A 23779-nucleotide genomic window follows, 5' to 3' on the forward strand; every position below is an offset into this window, starting at 1 on the left:
GTGCTACAGTGTAGTTGCGAATGTTGGGTTTACTCTATCCTTTTATTTGAAAGGGAGTGAAATGATTCCGTGGTTAAATCATAGATTTAATTTTTTTCTCTATTTGCTATAAAAATATCAAGAATATAGATTTCAAAATGTTGTTTTTCAAATAATCCAAAACAAATGCAGCAGAACTCAGCATACTTAAAACACGTTTTCTGAATTTATCTTAAATCTCCCTACTCCAGAGGGTTTCTCTGTGTGCAGGGGTTGCGCCTTGCGAGTCCTTTCCCCAAGTATCTCCATCCTGGATTGATTGTATGGAACCGCACATATGGTCCCACTTTGTCTGAGTTTGTAGGATCTCTCGGCTGGGGACTTCATTTGATCATAGAGAAGCCAACAGTCGCAGAAGTTTGACTCATGTCAAAAATCCGAAATCTGGGCACCTATACAGGGATTCTCATTAACGTTTACGTATTGCCATTAGCGGCACTGCTCGGTTGTCATGCATTGACCCGGTGGCTGGTGCACCTAAAATATTGATGATATTTCGAGAATTAAAAAGTTTATCTTTCTCTTCCCTCTCCGCCCTCTGCCTTCTATTTCTGCTATCACTTTTGGATAAGAATTGCGTTACCAGTGTCAGTCAGATAGGTGTATGACGTATCGTCTCATTGAAATGATGAACATCAAAAAACTTGTCCAACATTGGGCAGGAGAACAGAAATGGCCAGATTCCTCCAAGTTGGATGAGGATGTGCACTTTCTCATTTTTTGACTTCTTTCTTCCTGCGGGCTGTTTCTCTCAGAATAGAGGCGCCTGAGATCCATCTGGTTGGGGCAGCTCAAGGATGAGATGAAGATTGGGGATGGAGAGCCCCAAGCACCCCGGTCCCCACTTTCTTCTGGGGCACCCTTTCCCCCATTAAGCCTTTCTCCTTGTTCTTAATTCCCCTCCCCCCATCCATTTTCTTTTATCGTCTTATTTATTTTTTTGTTATTCCCACTTCCCCTTCCCCCTCCTGTTCTTCCTCTGTGTGCGCCCACGTGCTTCCAATCTGTGTATCTGGACTGCCTTCCCCAACAGTTCAGCGTGAGTGTTAGCAGAATGAAAACCAGATGGACCAGCAGTTCCCACTGTTATCTCCCAGCCGACTCTGGCAAACTCCCTTCCTCCCTCCTTCCTTGGCATGACAGAAATATTTGCCTTTATTTAGGGAGACTTGTATTTGCTGCTGTTACCTCTTCCCTCAGCTGCAATGTAAGCGGAAAGCTATTTATTCCCTTGTTGCTGAGGTTGGTTGAGGTGAGTAGATTGTGCAATGAATTTAACTATTGAGGAAGACGTTTGGAGTCTTCCTTTTGTATTTTTCTAGGATAAGCGACTTACTGATGCTACATGTTGTCAAATGCTTCGGAGTAGAGTAGCCAGATAAGAGGAGTTTCTTACAATAAGATGAGGACAAAATGTGTGTCTCGACCATGATTTTGCTCAGAAACCCATGATTCACTTTAGGGACAACTCATTACTGTTCAACCAACTGTTTAAGTTAAGAATAGGGAAATTAATACTGTGAATAAGGATGTGCTTGTTAGGATGATTTTTTTTTTCAGTCTTTTATTGCATCTTCCCTAATAGAGTTTCAACCTTATTTCAGCTTCTAAATGTTGGATTGCAAACTCAGGTCTTAATGAATTCACTTTGAATAAAGGTGCAGTAGATTCAGTTTTATCATTGGTAATACATTGGGACTTTTGACGATTGACTTATGTAAATTTAAGAATTTCTCATGATAATCACCATTATTCCTTCTTTGTAATCTACTAATGATCTGTTTATTTTTTAAAAAGTCAAAGTGAGCTATATCTGTATCTCAGGCTATCAGAACCTCTGTGTGTGTGTGTGTGTGTGTGTGTGTGTGTTTCCCTGTGCGTTTGTGACAAAATTGGATCTAAGGAAGCGAAACTTTTATCAATTGATGACATTGGTTTACAGTAGCTTCATACCTTTATATGTGTCTAAGACTCACCATTAAAATGATTGATCTTTTTATCCATTTGGTTCAGCCCCTTCCCTTAGCTCTAGCAGTTTTCACCAAGTTCAACAGTTTGTTGCTATGTGTTTCTGTTTGTACCAATTTTTTGGGGCTTTGGAATTATCTATATTCCACATATGAAAGTCATTTTTTACTGAAGAGTTGCTGCTTTGATTAGTGGTTTGAGAAAAGAAATTCAAAATCTCAAAGGAAAATGATAGTTGGTAAAAAAAACAGTTCAGAAGTGCAAGTGTTCATTATTGGGTCATCAGGAAATTTATTTGTCTCTGTCACATGTTCATGAAGATAAATTAGAAGTGTCTTCTTTTAAGTTTTTCACTTGGGGCTTAAAACTTCTTTTCCTGAGATTAATTGATGTCTCGGTCTCGTGGTTTTCAAACTCTGGGTCATAAACTCACCGATTCTAAGGAAATAATAACTTGACTTCATTGCCTTTGCGTGGCGATGATTTTTCAAACAGGGCAGGGAAAAAATTGGAGAGAGGCTTGTCTTACAGACAACCTGCTTCATCTACCCAGCCAGAAAACTAAGCATGGAAAGCGGATTGAGTGTTAAAAAATCATTTCAAAATGCTGGCGGCTGTCCGTGTCTCACCTGTCTCAGAGAGCTACAGATTCGTGTGATTTCAGAGCTGTCGGAGGGTTTCATTACCATCCTACTTCTTCATCTATTTTTTACCTCTTGCTAATGTTGGCTTCGGCTCCGAGTGAAGTTGTGCTGTTGCCTATAACACCACAAGGTAGCATCTGCCCAAGCCAGAAATAACAAAGGCTATAAAATAACCCAGTTAGAAATGAGGTCCTGCCATCTGCGCTCACCTTCTTCAGTGGGGTTCGGATGATCGAGTCCTGATTTAAACTTCAGTCCAGAAGCCAGTTCTAGCGACAGAAGACATTGGATTTCTTCTGTTTACTTGCTTGTTTAAAAAAAAAAAAGATGAACCCCACTTAAAAACAAAAGTGGGGTGGTTTTACTGGTTGTTGATTTTTTTGGGGGAGTCATACCTGGCGGTGCTCAGAGGTCACTCCTGGTGGTGTTGAGGATCAAACCTGAGTCAGCCGTGTGCAAGGCAGACTTCCTACCCGCGGTACTGTAGCTCCAGTCCCCCTAGGTATGTCGGGAGTTAAATAACGGGTTCCTGGTGGCTTTCTCCAGATCGGACCGAGAAGCACTCCACAATGCCAGACTCACCTGTGGATGTGAAGACCCCATCTCGGCTGACTCCTCCCACCATGCCGCCTCCGCCCACGACGCAAGGAGCTCCAAGAACCAGCTCATTCACACCGACCACGTGTGAGTAGGCCTTTCCGCCTTTGTCTTCCCCTGTTGAAGTTGGATTTTGGTTTGCCCTGCACACAGAGGGGAGTTCAGATTTCAGCATCAGTGTGTGATGCATAAACAAAGACCCCAGCTCTTTTGTCAGTTTGGGAGAGGTAGTGATTACGGAACTGCATCTTAGGCATGATGTGTCGGATGGCCAATATCTGATGCCTTTCTTGATTGCTTTGGAGTGTTAGTTAGTATGCTGTGAGTAAAGCCAATGAAGAGCATGCTTTTTTTGGTCTGCAACTATAGTTTTCAGTGTGACTTTTCATTCCACTTCATGTGGAACTCCTTTAGTTTGTTCAGTTTGACTTGGAACATGGAAGTATGCGTAATCATTTCCAGGTTATTTTTGATCTTTTAATACCACTTTCCTCTATTCCAAACTGTTACAAATAATGTCAAAAAGCTAACATCCTTAAGTTAAACAGGATATTGCTGTGTGCAAGTCTCATACAAAAAAGAAAGAAAGAAAGAAAGAAAAAAGAAAAGAAAGAAAAAAAAACACTCTCTGAAATTAGGACCTACTTTTTTTTTTTTTTTTTACCTTGACCCTATCTCAGACCTTTATTAAACCTTTATTTGATCCTAGCTTGGATCTGACACTGTGTTCTTTCTTCATCAGTGGGGTTCATGATTTTCTGTCTTGTCCTGGGAAGGACAGTAGAGCCTGGCGGAATAGTATTTCCTTTTTGTTCCTGTTTCTTTCAGGAGGGTTATTGAGTAGCATTGTTTTCACTGATCTCGAAGTCTTGGTTAAACTTCTCTTTGAGGATCCGTGAAAGCAACAACATTCTATTGTTGCAGACAAGACTTTCCCTTTTGCATAAATAAAATATTTGTACAGGAATACAAATATTTATTGGCACGTGCCAGGAAATCTATATCAGTGAAAAATGAGTGACGATAATAGTATGGGGTTAGGAGGGATCAGAGAAAAGAGCATCCCCGGCTGTTTATACAGTGTCATTTCAGCTGCCATTAAGAGACCTTTCAAATGTGTAAGGAGCAGGAGGCCCAGCAGTGCCAAGTTGTAACTCTGTCATCTTGTGTTTGCTCTGCTGTTCACCAAGCTGCGGTGATAGGCATATGTCTGTCTCGGTGGCACTGTGTCACTCTCCCCAGGAGAGTGACATGTCCCGTGAGCTCTCGTCTTTCTCCCTCCTGCCCTGTCCTGCCCTGCCCTTCCCACTCCTGTTCTCGCCTTCCTGTTCCTCACCCTTCCTCTTTTGCCCTCCTCTCCCCTCCCCTACTCTACCCTCTCCTCTCCTCCTTTCCTCTCCCCTTCCACTACCCTCCTCCTTGTTCCTCAGAACTTGAAGTGCAAGGCCAGGTCCCTCCACTCCACTCCCCTCCCCTCCTCTCCATCCCCTCTTCTCCTCTCCTTATTTGGCAAATGTCATGTAGAAAACTATTGAAAATCAGAGGAGAAAGAAACTCCGTGAAGGGGAGGAACTTAGCCTAGCACTGAGTTCCTGAACTACTGCTTCTAGACTAGAATGCTTTGGCATTCACTTGAGACAAAAAATATTATTTTTTTCTTGAAACCTTTATTAGAGACGCTTACTAATATAGCTAAAACATCTTCAAACTGTTGTTGCTTGTTGATCCGTTGTATTTAAAATATGGCTCTAGTGAAAAAAGATCAAGTTTTCAGATGAATTGATTGGATATGGTACACTCAGCATTTCCTGTGGGAAGAAACGCACCGCTTTTTTTTTTTTTAGCCTGATTCTTATGGACTATAACCCGTTTGATCAAAAATGAATTTATTTCTCTACCGCCCTCCCATGCCATTAGTTGGGTTTAGTAATTCCTTTCAGTTTCTTGAAATCACTCCTTGATAATGACTAGATCCATTCTGACTTCTTCCTCCAGGAGATTTGCAATTCCCCTAGAGAAGTAGTTAAGAACTATGAGGGGGGAAAATAGCCTTCTAATTGGGTGGTATAAGGTTAAAACTTGAAAGTCCTATTTCTATAAACACAGCTGTCAGTTGTGTGTACAAAACATGATTAAAAATGTTCAGTGATAAATTTAGTCTCCGCCAAATGTACACTTTCTCTAGGGGAGCAGCTTAGGGAGGAATAGTCCCGTTATATTGATGTAAGCCTGTGACAAAAGGCTGACATCCGAGCGCTGTTTGTTCTGTGCTTGAAACATTTCAGGTGGTTGGCATATGTGCGTTCGGGAGGCAGGGCCGGCCGTGCTGCTGCCTGCTCCGTTTATTATCAGCTTCTGTGCTGAGTGCCGTCAGGCCTGCTGTGTGACGAAGAGACCTGTCTAGTTCCAGGGGACCCAAGCGCCGGGTGCCCCTCCAAAGGTCTGGCCCTGCACTCTGAGCCCCCACTGGTTGCAATGCAAAAGCAAGCCCTCAAGGCAGCAAACCTTCTATTTCAGGGCCTGGAAACGGGTACCGTTTTCCTGTGTGATGCTCTAACGTTTTTCTTTTTTGGTTTTGCGCCTTGGCAGTAACCAATGGCACCAGCCATTCCCCCACGGCCTTGAATGGCGCCCCCTCACCGCCCAATGGCTTCAGCAACGGGCCTTCCTCCTCTTCCTCCTCCTCTCTGGCTAATCAACAGCTGCCCCCAGCCTGTGGCGCCAGGCAGCTCAGCAAGCTGAAACGTTTCCTCACGACCCTGCAGCAGTTTGGCAATGACATTTCACCGGAGATAGGGGAACGAGTCCGCACCCTCGTCCTGGGACTGGTGGTAAGCGCGTGGGAATGTTCTGGGCGGAGGGGACATGCATGGGGGACACACAAGGCCCCTCGGCGTTCCTGGCCATGGTTTCCGTACCTGCAGATTGCATGCGAGTCCGATTCATCCTGTGGTCACAAGAGCCTCCATTCTTTGTTGTTGTTGTTGTTTTTGCTTTTTTGGGTCACACCCAGCGATGCACAGGGGTTACTCCTGGCCCTGCACTCATTCAGGGGGCCATATGGGATGCTGGGAATCGACCCCGGGTTGACCACGTACAAGGCAACCGCCCTACCCGCTGTGCTATCGCTCCAGCCCAAGAGCCTCCATTCTGGATAGACCCTTAACCCCCGCCATGGATTCTGACTACTTGGCCAAGACACTTGGACACGTTTCCTCTTATCTTGACTCTGTGTACACGTGCACATGTGTGTAAAATTCCAAGAAGAATTCCTCCTGGTGTGGCTAGAGGCCTTCAGCAGTGATAAATGTTGTTGTGTTAATGATTCATTTAACTTAATTGGGTGCTCATATTAACTTAGTTGCTTTGGGGGGGTTAATTATCAACCTATCAACCTAGATGAACAAGAATTTATCACTTTTAAATGCTCTTATTTCATTATTTCTTTTTTTCTCTCTTCTTTTTTTTGGGGGGGGGGGCATGGGGAGGGTTGAGCGCACACCTGGCAGGGCTCCAAACCTCCTCCTGGCTTGGTGCTCAGGGGTCTGTCCCCATGGTGACGGGGGACAGTGCCAGAGGTTGAACAGCCTCCGGCCCACAAAGCACACACTCTAAGACGTTTTACTATTTATTGTGATAACTCATTGCTACGCTACAGATGAGTGTCATTTAGAACATCTGTATAGTTCTGTTAACTATCACAGTCCCTCTTTGGTCTGACTTCATTGCCCCAAACCAATAACTTCAGACTTACACCCCTCAAACTCCCCTTAATTTTTTTTTTATCTGCTTTCAGTATTTTTTTCAGAAAAGAATTTTGTTATAGGAAAAATTACCTAAAGTATTAGGCAACATAAATGTTGATTTTCACATTCTAGTATATTCTATACATTGTAACACTGGGAACTAGAACCTGTGCTTTGATTTCCCCCTCCACCCCCCCCACCCCCAATCCTGAATCATGTTTACACTTGTATTGTGACCCTCCATGGGTGATGGGGTGTTTCATTTAGTAAGATGCTTTTCCCATAGCAAACTGAGTCACGGAGAAGCTCTGAGTCACAGATTTAGTTCTCTCATCATCTTCTGGCTTATTCACATGATAGGCAGCAGTTTCCTTTTGCTGGAAATAGATCATTTATTTTTATTATGTACACTTATCATGGGCAGAGTCATACAAGTTGTGTTTTTGCAAAAGGATTCCCAGGATCCAGAGGCTGACTAGAAAGTCAAGTTCGGTAGAGAAACTTCAAATCCCACTATTTCACAGTGGACAGAGATTTTATGACTCATTTTTGCCCTGTTATCTCCTCACTCCAAAAACCAAAAGCTTTTACATGTTCCATGACCCTCAGTTTTCCCCTTGACACTTTTTGGATAGGGAGGTGATCCCAATCGAATCTGTGGGCATGCTCCACTTGCCTTTGCCTTTTTTCATCTGTTCTTGAGTTTTCCTAGCAGAGTTGTCAGTATGCAGATAAACTAGATAAGAATCACTAAGTAAATCCAAAACAGCTACGAGATTGAACAAATGGTGAATGTTATTAGTAAAAAAATGTTTCACTGAAAACTGCTTGATAAATTTTTTTTTTTTCGCTTTTTTTGGGTCACACCCGGGGTTGCACAGGGGTTACTCTTGGCTCATGCACTCAAGAATTACTCCTGGCAATGCTAGGGGGACCATATGGGATGATGGGAACCGAACCTGGGTCAGCTGCGTGCAAGGCAAACTCCCTACCCACTGTGTTATTGCTCCAATCCCCAATTTGGTGTGTTCTTAAGCAATGAATTCCATAACCTGAAGTATAAGAAGAAAACTCACCCGTATTGATTTTCCCACCTATCAAGCGGCCTGGCTTTAATTGCACTTTAAAAACAAATTTTTTGTTGTTGTTGTTTTGTTTGGGGCCATACCTTAAGTAAGTAGGGCTTACTCCTTACTTTGCTCTCAGGAGTTAGTTATTCCTGGAGGGGCTCAAGAGACCACCTGAAATGCTGGTGATCAAATGTGGTTTGACTGCATGCACACCCTACTAGCTGTGCTGTCTCTCCAGCCCTAAAAAAGCTGTTTATCTAAATAAAAGTTACAGAGATAACTTAAGGGAGATATTTATAGTCTTTGGCCTAAGAAGTGGCAGTGATATGTGTCAAATCAATAGGTGGAAAGTGGATATTATTTAGAACACTTGGCTGCAAGTTTTTACATAGGCCATTTTGTTTAAATCTTCGTTCTACTTTGAGATGGTGATTTTAAAAAAATTATTTGTTTTTGGAACATAATCAGTGGTACTCAGAGATTACCCCTTGCTCTGTGCTCTGGGATTACTCCCGGTGCTGCTTGGGGGGACATAGGTGGTGCCATGGACCAAATGCTGGTTGGCAGCGAGCAAAGCAAGTGCTTTTCCCACTCTACTACACTGTCTCTCCATCTTGCTGCAGTGGGGAAACTGAGGCTTATAGAGCTTAAGGAAAATACATAAGGCCACCCAACTGGGATTGGGACAGCAGTGATTTGAACGCAGGGCGTCAATCATAGTGACATTATGCTACCCTTTGGTGGATTTGAACAAGAAAGAACATGTTAGGGAGAGCTGAGTGAGCAAGGAAGTCCTAGAAACAAAAGATAGAATTGACTCCCTAGCTTCCAGCGTTTATAGTAGGAAGTTAGTGTTTATTTGGTTTCATGTGAAGGTGCTTAGAATTTGACTGTAATGAAATTGGAAATTGAAAAATGAAAATTGAAAAACTTGGTATCCCCATATGTCCCTCTATGGGGAAAGGAATGGGATGAATGAGTGAGTGGAACAATAGTCTAAAAGCATGAGGTCTCATGTACCCCAGTTTTGGCAGGGATGGATGAGGAAAATTGAAAGAGCTAAAGAAGCTGAGACTGAAGTTGTGAATCTTCCTTGGGACTCAAAGACAGTCACTGCTGCATTTCAGGATGGAGAGATAGTACAGTGATAGTACAGGATGCTTGCCTTCTGTGCGACCAACCTGGGTCCAACTCCCAGTGGCCCACCCTCAGGAGTGATCTCTGAGCACAGACCCAGGAGTAAGCCCTAAGCATCGCTGGGTTTGACCCCCAAACCAAAGGAAAAACAATCGATACATCTTCCCTATTATAAAATACAAACTAATTATTTAAGGCTTTCCTTCCTTCCATCCTTCCTTCCTTCCTTCCTTCCTTCCTTCCTTCCTTTCTTTCTTTCTTTCTTTCTTTCCTTCTTTGTCGCACCCAGCGACGTACAGGGGTTCCTCCTGGCTCTGCACTCAGGAATTACTCCTGGTGGTGCTCGGGGAACCATATGGGATGCTGGGAATCGAACTGGAGTTAGCCGCATGCAAGACAAATGCCCTAGCCACTGTGCTATTGCTCCAGCCCCCTTCCTTCCTTCCTTCCTTCCTTCCTTCCTTCCTTCCTTCCTTCCTTCCTTCCTTCTTTTTTAAAATGGGCAGGATCTTGCAAACAGTGCTCAGGATGCCGGGGGATATGGGAGCCCCCACAGCCAGCCAGCTGGTGGGTCAATGCAAGGGCCTGAGTCTATGGTATTGCTCCACCCCTGCAGCCTCTCTGGCTGCACTGTGCAATGCCAGGGCCTCCTGTGGTGTCAGGGATCAAACTTGGGTGAGACACATGCAAGGCATGTACCCAAATCACTGTGCTTTCTCTCCAGCTTCTTCTGGGGCTCTTTACCTGAGATTGGAATGAATTTGAGTCATTTGCACAAGTCTCTTGTGGACCGAGTGATGCCCATTGACCGTAAGGTGAATGGAATAGCTCCTACAACTGGGGGCTGTTTTCAGTATGTTATCCACCTTAGCTGGATAACAAGTGAAGAAGCTTCAGGAGACAAAAAGAAGGGATGCAGGGCAGAAAGAGAGGAAAGGGAGAGTTTCACCCGCAGTATCACTGCATGAGCTGGGCTGAATAGAGGCTTTGTGCTAGCTGCCTGTTGTTCTGCGAATGATCTGCAGTGCTTTTAAATTATATCGTGGTGTTTGTTTTCACAAGTCATTTCTGAAGGCTCACAACTGCAGAGTGGCCAGGAACTAGCTCAGTGATGAGCTCTGGCTAATGTATGTGACGTACCAGGTTTGGTCCCTGTCACTGCAGAGTAACAGAACTCAACTATGTGAACCATCCTGCCATTCTCTCCAGGTACCATGTTAATGTGTTTGATTTTCTGGTGTTCCTTTTAGAGGTGGGTGATAGACTTAATAAACTGTAACGTGATCTTCTTAATAATGTCAAAAGATGTTGTATTGCACATGCCACATCCTGTGTACATTTGCTTGTTGCTACCCTGTTGTAACAGTCATAGTAATTTATTAGTTTCCGTGTTTCTACTACAACCAAGATACATGAATTTATAATAAATATTTTCTCCTACAGAACTCTACTTTGACAATTGAAGAATTTCATTCCAAACTGCAAGAAGCTACTAACTTCCCACTGCGACCTTTTGTCATCCCATTTTTGAAGGTATTGCACAGCCCATTGGTCTGGAAAGAATTTCAAACCGTATGGTTGCTAGGTCACTCCTGTGTTTCTTTTTAGGAGGGGTCAGAACATTTAAGGGCACATTGGCCTTAGTTTAATGGATGAGAACTATCTAAATAGATAAGCTCGTACGCTCATTCCCGAAGCCATTCTAAAAACTGGAGTAGGGAGCATTTTTGAATGGTTTGGTTTGGAGGAGAATTTAGCAATCTTTTGGAAAAACGATTTTGTTTGGCTTGTTGGTCATCTGCTATACGAGTAACATTGTACATCGACTCTTCTTTCATACTAATGGAAGGCTGGTTTGCTCTGAAAATTTTTTAGAGTCTTTGGGGTACGTGTAATTTTTATATTTTTCTCACATCCCAAGAAGCTGGCGATGCTAGTCTTGGCCATGGATCCTTGCGTTCCCTTTGCGTCTGTAGATCTCTGCATTTGGGAGACAGCAGAAAGATTCGCTGACTAGAGTCCAGTGTGAAATGGCATCTTTTTGTCTTTTCCTTTCAAATGAGACACATGTGGTTCAAGGAAGTGTCCTTAAGTCAGGACAGGCTTTCCAAACTGAGCCCACATTCCGAACTTTCTGGACCTTAGCTTGCATGGCAAAGCGTTATTGCAGCAGGATGAACTCCTCTGTTATGGGACGATTTCAGATCAATAAGTTAGGCATTTCTCCATGGAAACACAGATTCCTGATTGTGCTCCTCTCATTCTTTTCTAAATGGTGTAGCGAAATTAAAAATATTGTGTATTCGCCTTTTCTCCAAAAATGGCTAATAATGCAAATGCAGTCATGCATTTTTATTAAAGGCAAATTGTTTTGAAAAAGCAGTTGAGTCTAGAGTCTTTGGCTTTCTGAGAGTGTTTTTCTGTAAAGATTTCATCATATGAATGCCATTTCCTGTGCGAATACCAATGGTTTCTTTGCTTAAAAAAAAAGAAAGAAAGAAAAGGAAAGAAAAGAAAAAAAGGCTTCTTTCAGGGTCAAGTTGGCAGCCAAAAAAAAAATTTAAAAAGCTTACAAGGACACTTCCAGATTCTTCTATCACTGCTGCACACCATATGGTTACCATATCATTTAGTGGGGATCATTGGAATCAAAGATATAACTTTTTTTTTTCTAATTTTAGTGCTTTTCCTCAAAGGAGACATTAATGACAAAAACCATATGGTTGTGGGAACTCGGGCCTTAATAAGTGCATTCAAACACTGCTGTAACAATATGCATTAAAGTCTTGTTTTCATTAAGCTAATGTAACCCGCAGACCCTCGATTCCATTTTGCATTTATGGAGAAACATTTACTGGAAGGATATTAGACACCATTCTAATTACCTAATCTGGCACCAGAATTAGAGCAAACAAAATTGCTTTGTATTACCATATTTTTTAAATTGGAAGAAGATGTTTATGGAATCGCTAAATTAAACTGAGCCCCACGTGAAAGCCTCTTGTCTGGTACCATCCATACATTTAAATTTGAAACTGGAGGCATGCGTGTTTTCTATTAGTCACTCAGCTGTGTGGCAGGGATTGCATTAAACATGAATTCGGGATCTACCAAAATACAGATAATAGAAATTTTAAAGAAAACTTTTCCTGGCCAAAGCAGCCACAGATAGGAAAAAAGCATCTTTTCTTGCTTGCTTTTCTTTTTCTTTTTTTTTTTAATTGTTGTTGTTTTCAACCCATTAAATTTTAGACTCAAGTTAAAAGTTTATTTATGCCTTAACCCACATCCATTATTTAGCAGTCCTCTTTGTGGAAATCGAGTCCATTGATCCTAAAACTAAGACATTGTTATCTGCAACACATATCAAAATAAATGCCTATTTTATAACTTCTCTCCAGAAGTACTATTTTATGTATCTTAAAATCAGCTCTTGTACTGAATATATTAAGGCCGTTTCTGGACTGGCGCCAGGGAATGCTTTGCCAAAAGACATCTGCACACAAGATGTCCAGCCTGAGTCAATTCTCCTGATTATCATTCAGGAATTTGTCTCTCGGAGCTGGCATAACTATGTTTGCCTGCTTGGTTAAATATTGCTAGCATTCTTGACAGAAGGAATATGATTGCTTTTGAAAGATCTCTTTATGTTTAGATAGAGCCTTTACCTGCAGCCCAACTGATTTGTTATATGAAGTAGCCACACTTTCTTGTTTAGTTATGTGTAAGGGGAATGGGACAGGTTGTGCCGTACCCAGGTATTTTCTCTTGATAAGAAAAATGTCAGGGCTGCAGCAATAGCACAGCGGGTAGGGTGTGTGCCTTGCACGCAGCCGACCTGGGTTCAATTCCCAGCATCCCATATGGTTCCCTGAGCACTGCCTGGAGTAATTCCTGAGTTCATGTACCAGGAGTAACCCCTGGGCATTGCCGGGTGTGACTCAAAAAGAAAAAAAAAGCCTAAGTATATCATAGGCGTTTACAACCATGTATTTAATGTACCTCCCCCCCCCCCCCCCCCCCCATCTTTCACATTATTCTAAATACCAAGGTCAGGCTAACAAAGTTCTCGAGAATCTGGTCCACCCCTTCCCCCAAGCCTTTGTAAATTCATTTATTGCTCTACCATCTTTTTAATCTGTGGGTTAGATCTAAGTGTGCAATATTTCATTTAGGATAAGGTGAATCTTTTCCACAGTTCAAATGAGTTTTAAAGTGTTCACATAGAATTGCTGCTTCATTTATTATCATAGAGGGCCAGGGAGTGAACCCAGAGTCTTCTGCCAATCCCTGGAGTTGTTATTATACGGTATATGATGTTTGTGATCTACCTTCTCCAAGGAGGTGAAAGAAAGAGCTTAAAGATTATTTGAAGGTGCGTTATTCACTTGGTCATCCAGATCAGTGTTTTACAATAGTATTTCAAGGGATCATAGGTAAAAATCACGGAAATGGGCCCCCGGCCCTAGCTCAGTGGGCCAACCAGTAGGACAGGGGGTGACAAGAGGAAACAAGGTGTGAAAGTGGGCACAGTTGAGAAAAAGGTGAGAAATACTGATCTAGACTAATGATAAAGGTTACTTTTAGCATTGTTCTCATATAAGAAGTCCTTTCCATTGTTAAAAAGTGTAGTGTATACTTGCAGATCATTACAAACTTTTTAAAGCTTATTTAAATGTTTGCAATTACCGAAAAAAAAATTGTTATTGAGGCCACACTGATTTACAACAGAAGTTCTCAAATGTATTAAACTTATTGCTGAGTTTCCAAAAAAAAAAAAAGGAAAAGAAATAAACATTAAGTGGCCCCTTGCAAATTTACTGTCTTGTTTGCAAACAGTTATGTTTTAGGCATAACTGTATTCAAGCTGCTTACTACAGCCCCTTGGATTATTCCAGCCCCTGCCCCCAGACGCATACACTTCACCTTGGGTTGGGGCTCACTACTGCACAGCTTGGGAATTACTGGTTCCCAAAAGCGGAATTGTTTCATGTGGCCACCCCATGGCCACCTCCAATATTCCAGACCCTGAGGTTTGTCTTCAGAGTCTAAGAGGTTTTTGTTTGCTTAGAGATCACACCTGCCAGTGCTTGGGATTTATTCCTGGCTCTGAGCTCAGGGGATGGGTATTGGGGATCTAACCCAGTTGGACTGTGTGCCAGGCACCAGGTTATAATAACTGTTGTATTGTCTCTGTGGCTTCAGCAGTCAGAATTTGTCTTCCTTGAACATGGGCTGTTGTCTTTGGTTTTGTTCTGTTAGACCACGTATGGGTGATGTCATCCTGGCTGTGTGCCTCTCTCCTCCTGACATAGTTTGCTGAGCATGACCCCCCTTGAGAGGCCTTTCCTAAGCTCCTTGGACCCAGAGGCTGAGCACTAAACTGCCCGCATGCAGAGAAGGTCCGAAGTGGAAGGGCACTTGTTTCTCCCGTGGGATGAGATTTCTAGCACGCACCTTCCCTCGAGTGTGGAGAGCGAAGTGTTCTTGGGGATGGAGGCCCTTTGCTCTCCCATCTTGTCCTCCAAAATAAATACCTAAAGAGAGAGAAAAAGCAATAGCAACCTGGATTTATGGTGTCAGAATAAATGTACAGGGTGGAATTCCATCTAAGGCTTTCATTATAATGATTTACTCACTTATGTGTAGAATTTTCTTCTCTTTTATTACATTTGAGATTGCTAGAATTATCTGTCAGTGAGCATGGTCTGGGAGTGTGTTTTTTTTTTTTTTCCAAAGGGATGGCGAAGCAAGAAGAGTGGCAGTATAGGATTTGTTGAAAGATTAGTGTGTATATCTATTCCTCTGTAAGGTAGATAGTGTCCATAGATAGACACACATTATTAATATGTGTGGGGGGGGGAGGTGGCGGTGGGAGGGGTGGATGGATAGATGGATAGTTTTTGTGCCACATCTGATGATGCTTGGGGGTTATTCTTTGCTCTGCATTCAGCAATTACTCCTGGCAGTGCTTGGAACTATCTGGGGTGCCTGGGATTGAACCCAGGTTGGTTTATACAAGGCAAGTGCCCTCCCCGCTTACATTTCTCTTGCCTTTTATTATTATTATTATTATTATTATTATTATTATTTCTTCTCAGAATAGGATTGATTGGCAGAAAGCAGGCCACTTTTGTCGAGCAATAGTCTCTGCTGTCTTGTGTGTGAACCCCAGGGGGGTTTCTGGTTGTGTTTAGCCCGTGCCTTAAGCGTTGTATGAATTGGGATGATTTTTAAGGCTCAGTACTGCCTCTATCTCGCCTTGTTTTCATCTGAACTCACCCAAAGCTATTTCCTAGTCGGAGTGACCTGGGTAAGTTACACAGCCGAAAAGCCAACGTATCAGGAAGCTATGTTTTGAGATGTATTTTAGAGAAAATACTGTTTTTAGTTCCTATTTCGTGGGTCTCTTCTGTCTTCCTTGGGGGAAAACAAAAGCTTCTCCCTGCTGGATGGGGAAGCACTTATCCCACAGACCTTAGAATGCTGCCGTGTAGCCTGAAGGGGGTCTAAATCCCTGTCCCCCTCGGGGTCTTCAGGGGTCTGGGGGGGCTCAGATGCCACCTTGCTCAGGGCAACCCGGGTCCTGGGGAGCCCAGCGGGGAGCCAGCCTGACAGGGGCCCTGGGCTTCCAGCCTTGGAGAGTGTCGCTCGGGCCTTACGAGGCATCTTGTCCTTCCTGTTGTGCCCCTTAGGCCAACCTGCCCCTGCTGCAGCGTGAGCTTCTGCACTGCGCCAGGCTGGCCAAGCAGAACCCTGCACAGTACCTCGCCCAACATGAACAGCTGCTTCTGGATGCCAGCACCACCTCACCTGTTGACTCCTCAGAGCTGCTTCTCGACGTGAACGAAAACGGGAAGAGGCGAACTCCAGACAGGTGAGGGGACGCCGGTGGCCCCAGGGGGGCTCAGGGTGGCCTTTTCCCGCAGACCCTCATCCCACAGCGGGCTTCAGGGCGTCACTCACAGCTGCCCCCTTCTCTGGGAAGAGGCCCAGTGAGCTAGAGTGGCCGTTGGGGGGTGGGCGGTCAGCGACACCCGTCTGGACTCTCCGTGGGTCTCGTGTGCTGCCTCATTGGGCCTGTTTCTGGTATTCAAGGAAATGGTGAAGTTGAGTGAAGTTTTTGTATTTTAGGAGGGTCACGTGGGCCAAGTACTCCAGGCATGTCTTAGGCGCTACTAAAGTCTTCCAATTTTTATAGACTTCAAGTTGAAGCACACACGGGATCCTTTGTCCTTAAAGTTTGCTGTTTCAACTTTGCTTTAAGTCTGATTTTATTGTGTTTGGTTTTGCATTTTGGGAGCATCACATCTGGGGTACCCAGGGCTTTCTCCTGGATCTGTGCTCAGGGCTTGCTCCTGGTGGGCTCCAAGTACCATGCATGGGGTCAGGGATCAAACCCGGATCCACCTCGAGCAAGGCAAGTGCCCTGCCTGCTGTCCTATCTATCTTTCCAGGCCCTCGAAGCAGGATTTTAAAAACCACGGTTTCCATGTCACTCATCTCTTTCATTTGGGATTTTTATAACCCAAGGAAACAATCTAAGTACCCAGCTTAACATAGTCAAGATAAGAGTTAAGTGATGGGGCTGACTGATAGCTTGCATTTGGCTGAAAAATTTTAGTAGCCACTATTTATTCTAACAGTCACTCTACTCTCAGGTTGATACTTCGATTTGTGTGTGTTTATGGAGGGTAAGTGTGGGGGGTGTCTCTCCAACTAACAATCCTCCCCTCCCCCACCCCCATACTCAGGGACTCTTTCTGGCTCAACTCTGTGACCCTGGCAATACCCGGGGCACTGTAAGTGATACTGAGTATTCCAGGCAGGGTTGTCACCATGTCTTCGGTGCCTCAAGATAAGAGTCTGAAAAATGTAAAATAAAGCCCCTTTCCCAACAAACCCCACAATGGAGTTCCAGTGTATTCATCAAACTTTGTTACAATAATTTTCCTGAGTTCTTTAACTTATATAATTCTTTTCTCGTGTGGAATTGCAAATGCTTATTGGCAGTATTTTGCGTGACATCTTGAAGATAAGGTCAAGTTTAAAAATGTGTCGTATTCAAAGCCTTATTTGTCTCATTTGTCCCTTTTTCTGGTTTTCTGTTATCTATTTGCTGCGGAAGTGTAACAGCCCAGCAGAATCAATTGACAGGATTATGTTGTAAATTCGTAGGTGCTTACAAATCTTGGAGCTGGTCAGAGGTTTGTCTGTGACTGACTTAGCTACCTTTAAATATATTATAAGCAGCTTCCCAAATAAATATGCTATTTAAAGCCAGCCAGTTTACATGTAGTTATTACATAATCTTCTGTTAAGCAGGGTTTTTTTTTAAATGTTATAATCTCTGAATTTGTTTCCTCCCTCTTGATATAGGACCACTAATAGTTTAAAATCCTGAAGCAACATTTTAAACATTTCTTTACTTATGCCACACTGTAGGACCACCTCCACTTGTGCAAATCACATTTCTTTGGTTAGATTTCTGCATTGAGCACATTAACTTTGAAAGGGAATTCTTGAATCCAGGTATTCAGTTTCACATTCACATGATGCAGAAAACCAAGACTTGGTCCAGGCTAGATGATTCTTATGTATGTTCCCTCTGATGCTAATCCATTTACTCTGTAGGAAATTGGAACAGTATGCACAGATATGGAGAAATTTCAGCGTCCTTTTGACAGGCAAAGTGATAATGGAGTTAGGGAAGCTAATTGAAAAATTGGGAAGAGAGCATCTATTTGGGTTGGGAGAGGGTTACAGGGAAAGGTTTTAATATTTGATGATCGCTGTAAAGATGATCCTGTAGGGAAAATTGGAAATCACTTCTGAACCTAACTGCAAAGTAATCAGAACAAACCCAAGGAAAATGTGCTCTTCCTTTCTCTGTATCCCTAGCCGTTTCTTCCCTGTTTCTTTCCTAGTGTTGTGGGGTTGTTTGTTTGTTTTGTTATGCTTTGTTTTGAATTGCTTCAGACAATGCTGATCTAGCATTGATGAGGAAACTCCGTAATTAAATTGCACAGATACGCAGCGTTTTTGTTTGGGTGACTAGTAGCCGTGTGTGCTTTCTTGTTTGCATTTGGTCAGGTAGAGTTCTCCTTAAAAAGTTGCCTGTCTTGGTCTTCCTTTGACTCTAACAAGCAAGTTATTGGAGTTAGTTATTGGAGTCAGAATTCACACAGTTGCTTTTGGAGAGAATGTTTTTTTTCAGGTGGAACCCTGAAGTGTGTTATAATGGGAAGGTGGCGAATGCATTTCTTTAGATTTAGGAAGCAGGGTGATGAGAGTATATATGTTGTGTAACTACATTTGTATCTAGTGGGAATTTGATCAGAGCCAAGAAAATATGGGCCTCTGCAGTTTTTTTTAAAAATATATTTTCTGAATCTTGTTTGCATATGCACTTTCCTCTTCTCGTTATTTATTTGTGTATCTCCTATATGAAATTTTATAGAGCACAGAGCTCTCTGACAGCAGAGCTTCTTCTTCTTCTTCTTTTTTTTTGTTTTACTGAACGTTTTGTTGGTGCATATGGTCTGACACGGATGAGCTGCCACGGTGAGATTTTGGAGTCTATTAAACTGGCTCATTAAAAAGATCAATCTGTTTCTGTAATAACACTGGGAACCATCCGTCACTGGAAGAGGGAAAAACTGACACCTGAGGAGAAAACACATTTTGGTAATTTGTTCTTGACATGTCACGAACAATAGAGCGTTCTATATTTTGTTTACAACTTTGGGGGCTTAAATTCAGTGATGATTTGCTGATTGAATCTGCTAAGTAGCATTCGTCATTCTCCCAGGGAAGGGGTTTGGCAAGTTTATCCTTCTTGCCCTTAAATGCGATTTTCACTAGTTACGTGGTACCCCCCCCTTCCCTTAAAAATAATCATTACTATTTGTAGAGAAATGAATATTCTGGGAAAGTCCGTGAATTATCTTTCCCCACCCCCACAGAACAGTAATATTTATTCTACTTTTCAAATTAGTTCTGAGGTGAATCCCTCAGCAACTAGACTGATTTTGTGGGACGGTGGCAGGATATCGTAGAATCCAAGTTTGGAGTAGTTGCTTCCAGTGTTCCTGGCCCCTGAAGCAGGAAAATAAGAGAATTCTGACTTGTTGCCTATTAGCAGGTAATCATTTGCTCTTAATTTTCCCGTTCTGTGATGAGAGAGGAGGCATTCAGCCTAATTTGGAGTCAGGTTAAATGAAAAGTGGGAGGCCCTGAAAGGCTGAGGCTAGGACTTAGAGCATTTGACTCTGCTCAGAACTAGACAGCACTGCTCTTCTTGGAGACTGAAGAATGGCTGACAATTATTGAGAGAACAAAAGTTGTGGTGGCTGGCTTCTTTTCTCCGAGCTTTGATATCACAGCTCTATGTTAGGAGTTGTCTCTAATGTTGTGTTTTCCTGTGAAGCTGCTTTTCTGACTCTGGAAATGTTTCTTGCTTAAGAAATCAAGCTGAATCATTGGTTTTTGTCTGGGTAATGCTGCCCACCCACTATTTCCAAATGGTTGGTATTAAGTACTTCATACACACATATACTCATGCACACATACATGTGGTCTCATTGTTTTGAATCACTCTGTTTAATGCATTTTTATTACAAAAGCCACACATAGCTTTATAATTATGCATTTCCTCCTCTACATAATTAAGCATTTTTCTAAAAGCTTTTGCTTAAGCTTTGGAATTATGTGATTTATCAACAAAAAGAAATCTTATGGTTCCATTAGGACAATCCTATTTATGATTGAAAAATTAAAGCTAAAGAACTTAGCTGGGGGCTAGTGAGAGTCTAGAGTGGGTCGGGCATTTGCTTCGCATGTGGCTGATCTGGGTTGATCCTTGGCACCCAGTACGGTCCCCTGAGCACTGCCAGGAGTGATCCCTGAGCACAGAGCCAAGAGTAAGCCCTGAGCACTGCTGGGTGTGACCCAAAACAAAGCAAGCTTGTCTGAAGTCACAAAGCTTCCTAGTGGGGAAACCAGCATTTTTTTACATATCTGAAATCTTGAAATGGCACACAAGTGTATTTCATGGTGTAGAGTTTAAATAAGGAAAGCTCAACTAAAAATTGGTTTATCCGCCTACTCCTTTCCTCATTTTTTTGCTTCACTATAATTGCTCAAGTGGGTAAATGCATTAGTGCTATATTCTGGGATTTCATAAATCTTTTTAATTTGTTTTCGTATTGATTTGTCATTGCTTTACAGCACTGTGGAATTGGAGGGGCTTAGTATATGTCTCTATATGTGTATGATTCTCATCACGCTCACTTACCCAACTTACTTACCCCTTTCCCCTGTCACGCTATAGCACTGTCCTCCCATTGTTCTTCGATTTGCTCGAGCGGGCACCAGTAATGTCTCCATTGTGAGACTTGTTGTTACTGTTCTTGGCATATTGAATACACCACAGGGAGCTTGCCAGGCTCTGCCATGTGGGCGGGATACTCTTGGTAGCTTGCCGGGCTCTTGAAGAGGGACGGAGGAATCGAAACCGGGTCGGCTGCATGCAAGGCAAATGTCCTACCTGTTGTGCTATCGCTCCAGCCCCTAACCCTTTCCCTACCACTCAGTTTTCACCATCTGTGTTTTTTTAAATTTTTTAATTTTTATAAAGTTGTTCACGGTAGTTTATTACATTCAATCTTCCAACATCAATCCTGCCACCAATACACCTCCCCACCACCATTGTTTCCAATTTTCCCAACCAACATCCAAGCTTGCCCCAAAAGTATCCCCTAAATGATTTATTTTGTATTGCTTGTTACAATTAATTCGCTAAACATGATCAAAAAAATTTCCGTAAAAGAAAGTGTGTGAAGAGTGTTGTATCTCACCCTGGAGCCATTAAGTTCTTGTATAAGAGATTATTAACATGTTGTTACAGGTTAAGTCTTGTGCGCCATCTGTTTTTTTCATCATGTCTTTTTTCAATGATGAAAAGATCCAAGTCAGTCTGGTATCCTGGCTTAAAGAATACGTTTGAAAATACTGAAGGTTTGATGGTCAGAAGAGTTGGGTTTAAAATCACATTGGTTGACTGTATAGAATTGTTATCTCAGTATATATAATAGATGACTTTTGTTTTTTTGTAAAATGAATGAGGTAACGGTATATAATAGATCACTTTTCCTTTTTGTAAAATGAATGAGGTAACAGTATTTTGGTTGTTTTAAAGAGAAAAAGGTAAGTATACATTATTGGGAATCAAAGGATTCATTGACTATGCAAGTAAGATTAAATTTGTGTCACCTCCCTAGAGGCAGGCTGGCTCAAGGAAAGACTGGCAATCATCACTGCTACGGAGAATGAGGAATCTAGGACTCTGCAATGACTAACTCAGCCAGGGCCACTCTCAACATCAAGGAAATAACCCTGGAAACCAGGATTTCTCCTAGCCCTGAAGAAGGGATGGGATGGATTCCTTTCTGCCAGGACTTCTCTGCTGGAAATGAGGCCCAAAGCCCAAAGAAAACAGCCTGGCGCAGAGTCCCAGGATGATTATTTTTTCACAGATCCAATGAGGAGGGGGAGGGAGGCCAGCAGCGAGGGGCTCTAGCTTCTGGCACCAAGTGCAGAGTGCACTGGTTGAGCGGAGTGCAAAGTGCACTAGTGGGCACAAGCACAAACATCCTCCCCATTCTACTATTGCTTCGACCCCAAACTTCCTATTCTTGATGGAACATGTTCTATTGACAAAGAGTGGGAAATTAAGAAGTGGGTTTTTGTTGGTGGTGGTGGGGGTTTTTGGTTTTTGTACTTACGCTGTGCATTCAGGAATTAGTCCTGAAGGTGCCAAGGCAAGGATGGGGTATATGGGATGAAGGGGATTGAATAAGGGTGGGCCACATGCAAAGTAAATGCCCTACACATTACACTATGGCTCAGGCCCAAAGTCTTCTGATTTTGAGTATTGAGTTCAAGAGAATGTCTTTACACGTGAACATTATTTGATTACTTAACAGATAAATGTGCTTATGAAAGCTGAAATAAAAGACTACCCCTGACACTTAAAAAAAAAAAATTTGTGTCACCTGTTATATTTTTTATGAATAATATAGAAATTTATATTCTGTTAATGCATTTTTGTTAGTGTTCTGCCTCTCATGCATTTCTTAGTTTCAAGAAGTGAATAATTACGTTTATAGAAGAATGCTGCTTTTGTATTTGTCCTATCAATGGTGATGCCATCTAGTGCAATAGCCTTTTGCTGCATTGATTTGATTTGATTTGATTTGATTTGGGGTCCATTTGAGGCCATGCTTAGGGCTTACTCCTGGCTCTGCACTTAGGGATTACTTCTGGTGGGGGTCGGGAGACCATATGGGATGCCGGGGATTGAATCTGGATTGCCTGTGTGTAAGGCAAATGCCCTACCCGCCGTACTATGGCTCTGTCTCCATTTTTTGTTGCGTTGACTTGATGAGAAAGATAGCATGGCTGTAGAGAACATTTGTGTTCTTTGTTTTTGTGCCACACCTGGCAGTGCTCAGGGTTTTCTCCCGGTTCTGTGCTTAGGACTTGTTCCTGGCAGTAGTTTGAGTGGGTAGGATACAGCTGGGGTCAGTCACATGCAGGGCAAGTTCCTTAATTTCTTTTTTTTTTCTTCTTTTTTGTATCACACCTGGCAATGCACAGGGGTTACTCCTGGCTCTACACTCAGGAATTACTCCTGGCGGTGCTCCTGGGGGCGGGCCATATGGGATGCTGGGAACCGAACCTGGGTCGGCCGCATGCAGGGCAAACATTCTACCCACTGTGCTTTTGCTCCAGCCCTTAATTTCTGTTTTCAACTCTTTCCAACCCCGTAGGTCACTGGTCTTTTCCCATACCCCCCTCTCCATGAACTTGCCAGCTATATTTCTTGCTGCTCTCCTACGCCCTACTCAGGCTGAACTTTTTTCATGCCTCAGTGTATAGTCTAAGATGGTCTGCTCTGCTTCTTTTTAAAAAATGTTTATTTATTTTTATTTATTTATTTTTTGCAGGGAGGGGGGTGAGGGGACATAGCTGGTAGTGTTCAGGGCTTACTCGTCCTTGAGGGATTACTTCTGATCATCTTGGAGGACCATAGGTGGTGCCGGGGTTCGAAGCCAGGTGGGCCATGTACAAGGCAAATGCCTTATCCCCCTATATTATCTCGCTGACCTTCTGTTACTTTTATATCGTGGTTTTAGTCATACTTCACAGGCTAGAGCAAAATCTACTCTTTGAATGAATATTTATATTCACATAAATATTTATGTGATTACTATTTACAGAACATTTAAAATGTGTTGGTCCTGTGCTAAATAATTTACATACTGGCACAGAGCAATTATTCCCTGACTGTAGGTTTAGGCATGCTGGATAATGTGTCTGAGTTCGTGAGGCTTCCAAGAGGCACTGATAACACCTTCTTAGAGGTTCTTTTGCAACTCTTGATTCTCTACCACCAGCTCTTTGAAATAAGAGTGTTCTGATTTACTTTATTGAATGCTAAATATTTGTTAGACTCTTTTGCATACATTCTTCAGATGCTTGTCCTAGGACCTCTGAGAGTCATTCATACCCATTT

General features: G+C 42.7%; 1 protein-coding gene across 1 annotated transcript in view; it reads left to right on the forward strand.

Moving 5' to 3' along the window:
• RUNX1T1 (RUNX1 partner transcriptional co-repressor 1) overlaps positions 1 to 23779 on the forward strand; it is a 166563-nt gene that overhangs the window by 92099 nt on the left and 50685 nt on the right. The window contains 4 exon segments of the mRNA XM_056130687.1: positions 3198 to 3335; positions 5838 to 6079; positions 10645 to 10734; positions 15897 to 16078. Coding sequence (XP_055986662.1) covers positions 3198 to 3335; positions 5838 to 6079; positions 10645 to 10734; positions 15897 to 16078 — 652 coding nt within the window.

This window comes from Sorex fumeus, unplaced genomic scaffold (assembly GCF_029834395.1).
Source record: "Sorex fumeus unplaced genomic scaffold, SorFum_2.1 ptg000002l, whole genome shotgun sequence".
NCBI lineage: Eukaryota > Metazoa > Chordata > Mammalia > Eulipotyphla > Soricidae > Sorex > Sorex fumeus.